The 15013-nt window shown below is 32.9% G+C and overlaps 1 protein-coding gene across 12 annotated transcripts in view; it reads left to right on the forward strand.

The window, feature by feature from the left end:
* Positions 1-15013, forward strand: part of LOC149487219 (uncharacterized protein CG43867) — a 251570-nt gene that overhangs the window by 49304 nt on the left and 187253 nt on the right. For all 12 annotated transcript variants that reach the window (XM_089697509.1, XM_089697513.1, XM_089697510.1 and 9 more), the window contains exons 2-3: positions 4588-4936; positions 6986-7142. In XM_089697509.1, coding sequence (XP_089553635.1) covers positions 4785-4936; positions 6986-7142 — 309 coding nt within the window. In that variant the 5' untranslated portion in view covers positions 4588-4784. The remainder of the gene's footprint in view (positions 1-4587; positions 4937-6985; positions 7143-15013) is intronic.

The raw sequence follows: 15013 nt of genomic DNA on the forward strand, positions 1-15013 counted from the left end.
CTTTATAGTCTGGTCAAAATTATCCCTGCTGATAGGAATGAGTAGTTGTAGGTCATCGGCATATAAGTGAAATTGACAATGTTTAATTGAGTGTGTAATGTCTGCTGTATACAATATAAATAGAATAGGTCCTAAAATACTTCCTTGAGGTACTCCTCTAGTGACTTTCATAGGTTTTGAAAGTATGTGGTTGCCGTTAAGACTATGTAAAAGAACTTGTTGAGTACGATTTTCCAAATAGCTTTTAAACCAGTCAATGGTGTTAGAGTCAAATCCATAGTACGAAAGCTTAGCTAAAAGAAGGGAAATATTAATACTGTCGAAAGCACGAGAGAAATCCAACAGAGTAAGGAGAGTTCCACAGCCCCTATCTTGAGACGCAAGAATTTTATCGATAACATCAAAGAGAGCTGTTGATGTCCCATGTTTAGCTCTGAACCCAGATTGAAGAGGTGGAAATATATTATTTGATTCACAATAATGCACAAGCTGTTTTTGGACTACTTTCTCTAGTATTTTCGACAGGTAAGGCAGAATACTAATTGGACGTAGGTCCTTAAGATCTGAGCAATTATTTACCTTAGGGAGGGGATGAATTAAAGCTTTTTTCCAAAGGGAGGGAAAGATACCTGAAGCAAGCGATCTGTTGATTAAATTGGTTATGAATTTTAGTGAATGAGGTAATGTCAAAATGATCATATCTCTATTAATTTCGTCTGACCCCACAGCATTAGAGTCAATTGATAAAATAATTTTAGCTATGCTGTCTTCACTAACAGCTGTAAAAGAAAATGTAGCATTTGAGAATTTTTTTGAATTGAAATAGTGAACTGTATTTATGTCTGCTCTGGCATCTCCTGGAACATTAAGAAAATGAGTATTAATTTTGTCGGGGTCATTAAAAGTATGTGGTATTAATGTGTTAGATTTAAAATTTGGTAGAACAGATCTCTTTAGATTTTTCCATAATAATTTTGGGTTGTTTATGTTATTATTAATATTATAATTAAAAAATGCCCTCTTTTCGTTAAAAAAACCACAATTAACTAACTGCTTGAGACTTTTGTAAGCTTCTTTATGCATATCTGATTTAGAAGCTTGAAATTTCCGGTGTGCTTTATCGCGTAAAGAAACCATGAACTGCAAATTACTAGTGAACCAGGGTGGAAGCGGTTTTCTGATCATGGAAGTTTTGGTGGGAGCATATTTATCAAACAGATTAATAATGATAGTATTGAACAATTCCACAGAATCATTTACGCAAACTTGCTTTAATAAAATATCCCAGTTGATAGAACTTAAATCAAAGTTAAATGGACTAATAGGTATATTTTTTAGGGGACGGTATTTAATATATTTGGGCGGTATTTTTTGTTTATTAATTTTTAGCTCTGTTACAATGAAGGAATGTGCTCCTAATGTAGGAATTTGATGGTTAACTATACTCACAACCGGGGCATCTGTACATACAAGATCTATTAACGATTCACTATGAGGAGTGATATGTGTAGGAGACTGCACGTAATTTTTTAGACCGGAGTAATATAGAAATTGATTTAATTGCAAAGTTTTCCCATCATGCTCATTCAATAAATTGATATTAAAATCACCCATTAGGAGGAGATAGCTGTAGTCATTAAACGAATTGATTGAGGAGGTCAACGCATCTAGGAACAATTCTGTGCTAACCCAAGGAGGCTTATAAGCTGTTCCAATTATTAAACGATTCCCATTTAAGTGTATAGATAGCCACATTTGTTCCACTGTATCATCAATCACAGGAAAAGTTAAAATTCTGAAAGAAATTCCTAGTTTACAAAACAACCCGACCCCACCACCGCGTGCCTTGAGATTGTGTTTACGAGGAGAGTTGCGAAACTCATAACCTGGTACCTGGGGGGCTAAGCCTTCTTGGCCGCTTCTTATCCAAGTTTCATTTATAGCAACTATGTCCGGAGATTCTCTGGATATAGCAGCTATAAATTCATCATGTTTGTTTACAATTGAACCCGGGTTTAAGAGACCTAATTTAATATGTTTAGTTCTAATCATTGCAATATGCTTGTGTTTTTAAGAGTGAGTTTATGATGACTTTGATTAGTGTATAATTGTTTAAAAACCCGGTAAGTAAGAATATAGGAGAAATTAAATTATTAAGAGAGCGTGATACAGATATCATATAATTAACTACAGACTTATAACTAAAATATTGATGGGTATACAGACAGACTTGAACACCGACAAATTTTGACACAATTTTATAGTTTACAATTACATGCTTATTATACAAAAATGAACTGATAATTAATAATTTTAAATGTGATACATAAGTAAGTAGGTAAAAACCATATCTACACATTTCAAAAGTAACTGAATAACAAACAATCCAAATAAAAGGTAAATTTTTTACTGAGATACTTAAAGAAGAGTAGAAATAGTTCACAAAAATGGCGAAATGGCTAATTGAGCTGTTTAAAACCTGCACCAAAAACCCGCTCAATATCCTTCTCAGATCTTATCCAGTGAGTTTGAGATTGAGCTGAATCTGAACATTTTGCATATATACGCCCATCTTTTGACCACACGAACTTCCATTGTAAGTTATTTCATTTTGTTGCTACTTTGTTTCTAGCTGGATTTATGATAAAGTCACTTCTAATATTATTTAAACTATTTAAGATTAGGTACATATCACAGGTCTTATTATACTGGTTGCTAGCCGTAAAGTCGTCTTTGTTCTATCAATGGCAACAAATTCGATTCACTTCTAATGAAACTCATTCTAAATCTCGTAAATCGTCACGTACTACCCATTTAATAATTCCTTTTACATAGTATTATATAAATAGGCAGTACTCATAAAACAAATATTGGTGATACAAAAATACAACGTGTCGGTCCAAAGCCATTTCGCGTGAAAGCGGAATTAACAATAAATACGAAAAGTTTAATTCTAAACAAAAGCAATTACCGGACAGATAAAAATTTCCGTGAAAGGGTTGACCCCAATTTTAGGGGCTAGATAACGTTGATAACATTAATCAAAGTTCCTATCTCAGGTCCGGGCAGTCTCCAATTTTCTGGTCACTGACCTTTTAATTTGCCACATCGTGAGACCATTTTCGCTTAAGTATTGGGTGGCAAGTGTTTGTAAACAGTTTTGATACTTTAGTTTGGGAAGGACGAAATTCGCTCCGTTATGAGATTTTCTTATTTAAGTTTACATAGTGGAGACTTATTACTTATTATTCAGTTCATATTTCTGAAGCTTCTTTGCCATCGGTCCAGATTATTTAAAAATATTTTTCCCTCTTTCGCATTGTACAATCATCAATACATATAATAAATATAGGTAATAAAATGGATATAGATAGCAGTTCTAAATTCTCAAGCAATAAAAAGTGTTTCCTGAGTTCGGATAATGCCAGGCGTCCGCGTCGGAAGTTATCACATAATTTGTCCAATTTTTAGAGTGACCTAGGTAGGCTACTTTTACCCAAAATTCAGCAGAATCATATATTTCAGTTTATGTATTTGTTTACATTGACTTCCATTAAAAAGCTCCGTTAGATTTTAATACAAATGTCGTGGAAACGCTTTGAAATTCAAAGGTTAAGACCTATATTTGCCGTAAGCTATGGTATTTGATGCGGTGGGGGAGTAATCTCTGCGATGTTCCTCTGAGAGGCATGACCCAATTCTTATTGGAGCTTAGCTGGATTCCGTGTTAAATATGCATTGGTTTCACGTTTTGACACAATATAAGAAAGGTAACTCAATACATGTGCAAATTTGTATGGACGTTTGTTACGCTTAATTATGTTGGTCAAAGTAAAAAGTATCTAATCGAATACAATGGGTAGGGACTAACATATTTTGGTACTATGGTAGCTATTTCCTCCAGATAATCAAGGCAAAATCTAAAATATACCAACGCTTTTAACATCAAACTATTATTTTACTCTTATTTTATTAAAACGTTTATGAGATTCAATATTAAATGAAGGGCAGTGGCGCTGTTTAGTTTGTGTCTCTTGTTTTATAAATATCGTAAAATTAGTTTTACAGTCAATTTGTTCTGAACTTCCTGCAGTATGACGGCCATCTATCATAAGTATTACATCAGATCTTAAAATAGTTTTGTTTTTTTAGAAAAAAACGATGCCGACTAAATATTATTGGATAACATTTTTCTATGAAATGACTTCTTTACTGTAACTTGTGATTTTTGTTAATTATGGTAGGTTAGGTATATTAATGCTACCCTTGCAAAACACGCAACTTTCTTTACATTTTATTTAATAAAAATGTTTAGAAATACTCTCTTACATACGTTCTGTGTACCTATTTTCGTAGAACTGAATGACATAGAAATTAATTAAGTTTCCTTAAAGCTAGTTAAGGTTCACAGAACGATTGATGTTCAGAAGGAAGCGACACATCATTCACAAATTATCAAACATTTCGTCAACTTATGATCAAAACACATTGAAGCGTCGACATTTTGCTTTGACACCTGTCCAACTTGCCGAAACCGACTAATTGCCACCTAAACCACCTCGACTGACCACGTTATTTTCTTTTCAGTTCTAAATACGGAAAGGGCGCATTAACTGTGAAAAACATCAGACGGATCAAGATGGCGGGGCAGATTGCGCGCCAAAAGCGACGCGGGCGCCATCTGTCACGGAACGTCGGTTGGAACGTTTCGAACGGATTGAAATAGTGTTTTGACGTAACAGTGTAGTGTTGTGATAGTGATGTGATAGTGTAGTGTTGTAAGTATGTCTGAGGAGCGTTCGCGGCGGTTGTCGCAGATCTTCGACCCGCTGTCGAGGTTCACGGACCACAGCGGGGCGGGGCACTCTGCCAGCACGCCGAACAGCCCTCGCCTCATGCCGAGGAGGGCGAGGGATACACCGCCACCGCCGCCAAGGTGAGATTTGAATAAAATAACGTGTGTTTTGTGAAATGTTTATCGATATTTAATTGGTATTTAAATGTGAACTCTATTAGCATTGAACTAGTCTCAATGGTCACAAGAACTACTTTACTCCGATCTTTATCTGATAACTCAGACGAAATCAGAATAATAGAGTCTTCTTCAGTGTTTGCAAAATTGAGTATAGAGATTTATATTATGTATTTACTATTTATATATTTATATGGAAACAATACACTGCAAAAGAAAATAATCATCTCGTCTTTGGTGATAGTTGCAGTGATAGCAGACTAATGGGAAAAACATTTTTTTCATGGTATTTTTATATGATCCATATTCATATAATTAATTAAACAATGTATGGATAAGATTATGAGATATTCCCTTCACAAATAATTGAAAATTAATTACGTGTGATGATTAACCGTACTTTGTTATTCATGAGTTAATTATCTCCATTCGTTTATATATTATGATTACGTGACAGAGGGAAACGGGGGGAATATTATTTTATTTTCAAGCAATGATAATTATTGATAAATAATATGTAGGTATATAAGTCTGTAGCGGTGTCTATATGTTTTAAGTTTATGTTGTTTATGGTGTGCCTATCTGGATATCTTAATTGAATCTTGATTTTAGTTCCTGATGAAAACGGGGTATTTTCAGCTAACATGTTTTTAATCAGCTCTATATTTAAATTGACCGCGTGAATATTCATATACTAGGTACAATAATATCTAGTAGTGATAAATATAGGTAGGTAGGTATTCGAATTTAAGAAAAAACCTTAATATTCAAAAGTTATATATTGGTGGTGGTTTCAAAGTTTTCCGTATTGTATGAAATAGTTTGCTCATTTTGTAAATTTGGTACAGATCACAATTATATACATACCTATATCACACATATATACATTTTTAAATCATCCTTTTACATCGAAAAAGGTTAAGCATTCAAGCTTACACTGCACACTACAATATGTAATTCATATTACAATACAAAGCTTCGTACCTACCCATAAATATTAAATGAATAAAAGTCAGAAGCGAAAAGATAAAAAACCCGCCAACATGCGGCCCCGGAGTCGTCGACCTAAGTAAATGAACTAGAAACGTTCGCAAATTGATTATAACCAAGTTATTATTCATGGATTTTATGAAAAGAAAGTTTTTGTGGCGCGCAATTTGAATCTGGAATGCGTTTGTAACCACAGAGCATAGAAACACTAAAAAAAAGTAAATTATTTCATCAGCTGCCAGTGTGCATGCATATTGAGTTTTACACGTGTTCTTTGAAGAAAAAAGTAAAATGATTATAAAAAAAAACTTACTGGAATTGGGCTTGAATAGGAAAAAAAATATAGGGGATTGGCGGAAAATGTGTTCTCAACACTGATAAGGCTTTCGCGCAAAGATGCAGGCATAATATTCTGTCTGTTATAATCATAATACCACGAATTCTGAATACAGCAACAATGTTTATATTAGTATTAAAGTATTCTTGTCGATTCGTTTTAACGAGATAGTTCTAGAAACACTTAAAATGTATTGATTCTTGAGTTTACTTTTTAAACTAGAAATTCTACAATGTTATTTCAGTTATTTCCTTTGTCGTAGTACAGAGTCTTTTAGTTCTAATTCAATGTTAGTATAATCATTACTTGGATAACTCACAAAAACTCTTACTACAGTATTACCACTTTTTTACTAATATTATAAAGCTTTTGTTTGCTTGAATGCGCTAATCTCAGGAACTGCTGGTCCGATTTGAAAAATTCTTTCCGCGGGACAAAACTAATAAAAAAATAATAATCTAGAACACGTACGATAAAACTTAAAAGTATAAAAATAATATATGTATAGAGATTGTACCTTCTCAACCTTAAACATGTATTCATCTAAGCGTTTTTGAATCGTCAAAATACATTACTTAATATTTACCACTGGTTAGCAGTTTCTACAGAGAAGAGCCCAAAAGAAACTCTGTAATTAATAAAAATATGTACGTACCAAAAAGCGTTATAACATTTTCTTGTTACAGACCTTTCGCCCATTCCTCTCGCCTGGATCCCCTAGAGTATGAACTAGCTGCAACCGAAGACTCAGTGAACTGGCAGGAGAGATGCCTTGAACTGCAGCTCGAGTTGCACAGGAGTCGGCATCAAGCGACGCGCGTGAGAGACATGTTGAGAGATAAGGTAAGTTTTATAATATGTATAAAATATGTACGGGTATTCTCTTGTTTGATTTTACGCGAGTACTATACAATATACATGTAGAAATTAAAGACAAATGGAAATTAAACGCGTTTTATTCCTTATATTATTAACTTAGTATTGCATTTGCACACCTTGCAGCAAGCGTGGTCACGGGCAGACTTAGATATTGTATGTCGTGACGGTCATACAAAAGATGTTATTCGTAAACTACCTTCACCTATTTCTAAGGGCGTATTCAGAAAGAAAGCTTGAAACTTATAAGCGCTTATAAGCGCTTATCGGCGCTTATCAGCGCTGGTAAGTTTCGAGCTTTCTTTCTGAATACGCCCTAAATACGTACGGGTGGATTCAATATATGGATAATTTGCCTCCCTCAACGGAACATTATAACGGTACGGATAAGATGCCGATGCTTTATATTTTTGAAAGATTATTTATATTATATCTGATTGATATGGGGTATTGTAGTTATTTAAGAATCATTTTTATTATTAATACAGCGACATGAAACTGAAGATATTTATTATTTTCTAATATAAATAGTTTTAGACAGGTATATAAAACGATTCGTCCATTCGGATGTAGATTTGAGGCTCGTCGCGTCGCTACGTTGAAGTGAAATGCAAGAGTTTGAATCCCGACCCACGACAAATATCATGGTCATAATTTATTCTTCAAAATACTTTTTTTAAATAAAATAATTAAGTTAAATTAAGTTAAAAAAAATTAACAAAATTAAAATAAATAAATCTGTTTGCAAAAGGGATACAGTAATGCTATATTTACTGTCTTATTATAATGTATTATGTCTCGAATAAAACAGAAAATGTCAGTACATTTTATTTTTATCCTGTGGTATATTTCCACGCCATTACTATGTAAGTACTATCGTCAGTGGACTGTATCTAATTATATAATGTTGAGGACGTAGTGTATTACGTTCGTTCGACTAGAAGACTTGAAAACAATGTACATTATACAATTTGAAAGGTTACATTGTTACAAAATATAGTCTTTTATAGAAATGTAGATATGTCAAAAACTGTTTTTTATTTGTTGGTTTTTGAAAGCATGTTATTCTCATTTTTAAGCTATTGCATAGCTTCTATCGCGGGCAATGAGCGCGGCGACCGAATGTAAAAATTCCGTAACGAAAAAATCTAACGCCCCCCACTCCAACCGGCACAGCAATTAGCTTTACCGCGGCAGTCCTCGAGTGCCACACGTATTTTTTTTATAAAACGATAAAAGAGGTCTAATAAAGCCTCAAAGTAAAACTATTGTTGAGCCCTTTCATTACACTCTATTAATACCTAATCAATAGAGTAGATATTCAGAGAGGAATAAGTTCATAATTACTAAAGTCTAGCTCCTTTCATCTCTAGAAGTTATTAATATTTAGACGGCGAAACAAACCCTTTTTAATTAACACCGTTCGCAAGAAATTATCGATTTGACGATTCCAATCGCTAAATATCTGCGAAGAGCTTACGGAACTTTTAATTAAGTGGAGTTTAATTCGTTTGCCAATTTAAGTTTAACAATTGTCAACATTGGATCGGATTTACGATTTATCGATTGGCTATCGCGATTTTTGTCTCAAAGAGTTTTAAGTGGGTCAACACTCAACGGTAGATTTATTGGAGCGAATTTACCTTTTTATGTTAGAGATAATAAATGAAATAAAATAAAGCCTATGTTTTACAGTAAAGATACAGCTTTCTAATGGTAATTTATTCTCTCTTTATAATGTTAGTAAAGATAATATAAATACTAAACTACATAAACTAATTAACAATCAAATAGAATTTGTCCAACTCGCGTTATGTGAAAGCGCGATTAATTAGTAATCGAGTTTTGACTAATTGTTCATTCGAATCCATTTGTATTCAATATTTTGTGCACACCTAAAATGTATTTCGACATGAAAATATATTTTTTAAACATCGTTTGTGTCATGGCGGCGACCGAAACGTTTGAGCTGTCAATCATGCAATGAAATTTTTTTAATCTCTTAAAATCAGATCAATCACTTTATATTATCGTGTTCTACATTTCAAAATAATTAAAATAAAGTATCTCATTCTGTTTTGTTATATTATTTCACGAATCAATTCACCTATATTCGTTCCATACGCTTTTTGAGAAATATCGAAAACTTAAATATGACAGTTTGGCTATTTGACGCTCCTTTGCATGTACGTTGGCAATACTGAAAGTATAAACTCTTTAAATGTTCAACTTAAAACTTATAATGGACGTATCTGAGAGTTGGTAAGTTGTAACATGTGGAAATATGGAAAATTATCGTTCATGCATCGTTTAGTGAACGAACTTATAGTTTGATATTGGTTTTCAATATAATCCCTTAGAAAACGTTAAATGCGAGATCTTATAATACTACTTTTAGGAATCTAAGTAAGTAAGCTAATTAAATTATATCATTGACATCAATCATGAAAAAAGAACTTATTTATTCAATTATTACAAACGTCAGTTTCATTAATTTTAACATTTTTGAGTTATCTGCCTAGTTTGCCACGGTTAAAAAAAATATCGAATTTATCTATGATGACGATTTATGTATGATCTACTGAGAGATATTATAATATTATCATCCTTATCACTTATGTCCTTAAAATAATATTCTGTGACAAAAAATAGTTTTTCATGAATCCAGTTATACCTACTAGGAATTTCGATGTCACAGTCTTTCAGCTTTTTTACGAGATTACTCCGAGCTTTTAAAGAAATATTTTACTAAAAATGTTTCTCATAGTTTAACAGGTTTTTTCGATTATATAAATCAGATCAAAAGTAATGAAATAAAAGAAATAGTACCTATACATATATTGTATTGTACAAATCAATCTTTATGCGACGTGTTAAAATGTACTGCATGCTTTCGATATCTGCGCCACCATTATTCAAAGTTTGAAACACATTTTCCAATAAATTTATGTTAAAAAATAAAAACTGCTCTATTTCAACACGTGTGACATAGATTAGCAACGGACAGAGACTAATGTTAGATATTTTAACTCTATGACCGGGTTTTATGGCGCTCAATTTGTTCTAAATTTAAAAACAAACAGAATAAAAAGGGATCGATCAAAATTTCGAATGTTTAGTTTAGTCGCGTTGCACGTTAACAAATTGCCGTACCTCGCATGTGTGGCGTAGATTAGTGGGAGTTAGAGACTGACTTTAAAAATTTTATAAGCGACATTAATAAATACTCGTGATAAAATAGAAATTTAATAAAATGTTCCATGGCAAATGTAAAATATATTTATTTAAACTTACGGTAGTTTTGTTAAGAGCGTAATTTGATTTTATAATAGTACCTACCTACTAGTAGTAGATTTATAATTATACTAGCGGTCCGCCCCGGCTTCGCCCGTGGTACATATTTACGTTTTCTCTACATAAAAACCATCCTCGTACTTCAAGGAATATAATAAAAAAAGAATTATCGAAATCGGTTTAGCCGTTCTCGATTTATGCGCGATTCATTTTTATATATAAGAAGATAAATGTAAAATGAGTGTAATCGAGAGTAAAATATAATAACTAAGTATAGCAAAATACAAAGATATGAAATATATTTAAAAGCTAGAAACCTTTCATTCATCACATATTATGATTTGATGATGAAAATCTCAAAAAATCCATAAGAACTTGTGATTGTGAAAGTTTTGTAGTTTTTATGCTCAATACTACTACGCTGTGATCGTTGTGTCACTAATTGCTGAAAACATTTTTTAAGAACTAGACGTGAATTTTTATTTCTGCAAATCTCAAGTACTTATTTTCACAGTCTCTGTTCCCACCTACTCTACCCAAATCTCAATAGGGCGATAGATCTTGTAGCGGCGCTTGCAGCATCAATAAATCAATCGGGCCCAAATAGTTGCGGAGTAAAACAAATATTTTAGCCCGCGATGATCACATACAGATATTACGTGTCTTCGATGATTTACGTATTCATATTGTAGGCTGTTTTTGTTTTTTTTTGTTTGTTTTGACGTTTCACTTGGAGTTTCTATGAGGGCAGGAAATATTTATTATCTGTGTGGTTGAAGTAGCATTGTAGTAGCAAAGTAGCAAGTAGAGTTTTTTGTTCTGTTGATATCCCTATACCTAGATGTAATGTATTGAAACTATAAAATAGTATTACCTATTACTCAATATATTAAGGCTTTTGTGAAGTTTAACATCCTATAATTTTGTAAGTATAAAATAGCATGAAATAGCTTAAGATTTGAATTTTGATACACATTTTAAATATGATATACGTGATTGTACATACATGTGTCTTTATTACATGTGTGTTAGTTACTGCCTCTTCTTTTAAAAACATTTCATATCCAGTACGTAAAAATCCACGAATACGTAACCGTATAGCAGATATATGCTGAATATTCAGTACATTAAAGCCCAATGAACTGAATTTGCAAGTTCAGTGTGGCAGCGCGACAGCTCGGTTATTGTTACAGCATCGAATACTGGGACATACATACATCTAATATTTCTAATATTTTCTAATATATATTATAAAGGCGAAAGTTTGTAAGGATGTATGGATGTATGGATGTTTGTTACTCTTTCACGTAAAAACTACTGAACCGATTACAATGAAATTTAGCACACATATAGAGGGTAACTTGGATTAACACATAGGATAGTTTTTATCCCGGAAATCCCACGAGAACGGGAACTATGCGGGTTTTCCTTTGCAAACGCGGGCGAAGCCGCGGGCGGAAATCTAGTTGTTGTATACATTCAAGTATACAAAATTCAATGGATATGTCTATAGGAGTTCCATTTGGAAAGTAATGAAATCTAATACTGATTACATCTATACTAATATTATAAAGCTGAAGAGTTATTTGTTTGTTCGAACGCGCTAATCTCAGGAACTACTGGTCCGATTTGAAAAATTCTTTCGGTGTTAGAGAGCTCATTTATAGATGAAGGCTATAGGCTATATATCATCACGCTAAGACCAACAGGAGCGGAGCAATGCGGGTGAAACCACGGAGCACAGCTAGTTTCTACTTAATAAAGAAAATTTGTAAAATTTTGAATGTATTGTAACTTTACGTTGTTTTCTATTGAAATGGAAATGGAAGGACAATTTGTATGTTGAAAAAAGTAAATTTTACTATACTTAAACTTAGGTTTTAGCTTTAATTACTATGCGAAGATAAGTAAACCTAACTCAATCTAGCATTACTAAAAGCTAATATTCTCATGTAAAGATGTTCTACCAATACTAAAACACTACATGTAGGTATGAGATGTGCTAACCCCAGAATACTGCATGTATAATATCTCCTTAGCAGTAATATATTTCCCCTGATTACGCTGTTTTCCTCACTATCACTCCATGCAATTGGCTACATTACATGCAGATCTTGCCTCCCTTGCTCTTAATTACGAATTAATGACTTTCCGATAGCTACCAGGACCCTAATTGCAACCATGGTATAGCTATACCTGTATAGAAATAAAGGACAAATACTATGAATAAAAGCATTTGCATCCACTTATATCTACACTAATAGGTATATTAAAGAAGAAACGATTTGCTAAACACAAGCTTTTCAAAGTTTATGATAATGTCGGTTTAAGAACTAGTTCAAAAATAAAAATAATTCTTACTACGAAGCTAGATGGAGCGACAGCCAATTATCATACTTGGTAGTATTCTATAGAATACGTACAAACTTACAAACTACTGAACCGATTTCAAGAAATTATATCACTAAAAGATAGTTACATTATGCCCAAGTGACATAAAGTCTTTCATCCTAAGATGCACGAGAATAGCCGAGAAGTATACGGTTTTTTGTTCACCACAGCAAAACTATACCGATTTTAAACATTTTTCATACGAAGTAAGTATCTTCTATTTCTTCATTCAAAGCAAGTTCCTGGCCAGTTTTATTTCATTAATATGTGTCATATGTAGCCTGGAAACTCGTGGTATGTCGTATAATTCTACCCAAATGCCTTCAACCCTTGAATACTAATTGCTGTTAAATTGCTCTGTCCTTCGTCTGTATTATACATGAAGTTCAAATTATATCTTGAAACATTTTCTTTATTGAGGTTTTGAGTTTCTAGTTGAAAACTTTGTTTTACGAGCGCCGTTTAATTTGGAAGGCTAATTTTTAGGATGAATGCAAATTTTACTTATACCAGTAGAAGGTTAGTTAAGATTATTTTCAATATCAATTCTACTAGACGGTTCACGGTATTTGTATTATTAATTTAACTGATTTTAAAAAAATATTGTTAAAAACGAGATGTATATAAGTTCTACTAATTCTACTATCCTTCCTACTAATCCTACTAATATTATAAATGCGTAAGTTTGTGAGGATGTGTGTGTTTGTTACTCTTTCACGCAAATACTACTGAACTGATTAAAATGAAATTAAGCACTCATATAGAGGGTAACTTGGGTTAACACATAGGATAGGTTTTAGAAATCCCACGGGAACGGGAACTATGCGGATTTTTCTTACGAAATGCGGACGAAGCCGCGGGCTAAAAGCTAGTAAATCATAACATTATAATGAAAAATTAATTGCAGTTATTAAATTTGTACATTATAATAATAACAATATATTCTGTTCAGATTAAGAATATTTGTATTAGTACCATAAATTTCAGTGCAAACTTTCATTGGCAATCAATTAACATCGTATTATCAGTATTGTAAATCAAATGTATGTACATAATACATATTCAATAGATTATTAGCCCACAGGTTATGACAAGTCTATGTTAATCATACTAATCCCTCAAGGAGCTTAATTGAGACATTCCCACACTATTATTGAATAGGTACATGAAGTATATAAACACCGAAGAAAATGACATAACAAAAGATTTCCACAATCGATAACAGCTTTTTCTTCTGAAATAATTATAACGCGTCCATAGAACCATTTGGTATGTAATTCCACAATTCTCTTGGAGATATTTCAAAAATCCGAAGGCAAGACAAAAGTTAAAACGGAATAAAAGACGTCAGAACCATCATTACAGGGGTCGCATTCATCTGCCGAATTCAGTCTTGCCCTACTCATTTATTCTTGCAGAACTTTTTTTGCTGTTAACGTGTAAATTAACCGTTCGGGTAAATGACTTTCTACAATGCTGGACAATTTTGTGAGATCATCCGCTTTCAAAACGTTTCGTAAATTACGTACGCTTTGATTGAGAGGGGAATCTATTTCCCCAAGAAAAAGAAGAACTATAGTGGGCTAGACTATAAATTGTCTAATGTAAAGAACCAAAAGTATGTGCATATTATTTTGCTTTGAATCATCAGCCCATTATGTTCCCACTGCAGGGACTGTTCTGCACTGTTCTTTTGAGGGTTCAGGCCATAAGTAATGCACCAGGCTGGACAAGTGCGGGTTGGCAGATAGCACATGTCGTCGAACATTTGATTCTTCGATATGCCGGTTTCTAACGATATTTTCATTCACCGATTCACTTCATGTTTATCAATGCCTAATTTATTATAAGGGTCTGTTTTCTATTCTAGCTCCTTCGAGGTAAATGTAATGTGTGTAATTAATATTATCATTATTATGTGGCGTGTTTGCTTTAATCTATGGTTAATTTACAAGAACAATAATGGTGTGTACATATTATGCTCAGTAGACCAGTTAATAAACGTACTAAACTATTAACGACTATAATGTTGAATCATTTATAGATCATATTATTATTTTAAAAGAATCTAATGCTTGCAATAAAATCTATCGACTATTTTTCAAGCAACCAGACCTAACAAGGACATTCATCTCAATAAAATAGTATTTAAA

Source organism: Colias philodice, chromosome 7 (genome assembly GCF_061535455.1).
Source record: "Colias philodice isolate Cphi_HAF_F1 chromosome 7, ilColPhil1 Martin Lab GWU primary, whole genome shotgun sequence".
NCBI classification, from domain to species: domain Eukaryota; kingdom Metazoa; phylum Arthropoda; class Insecta; order Lepidoptera; family Pieridae; genus Colias; species Colias philodice.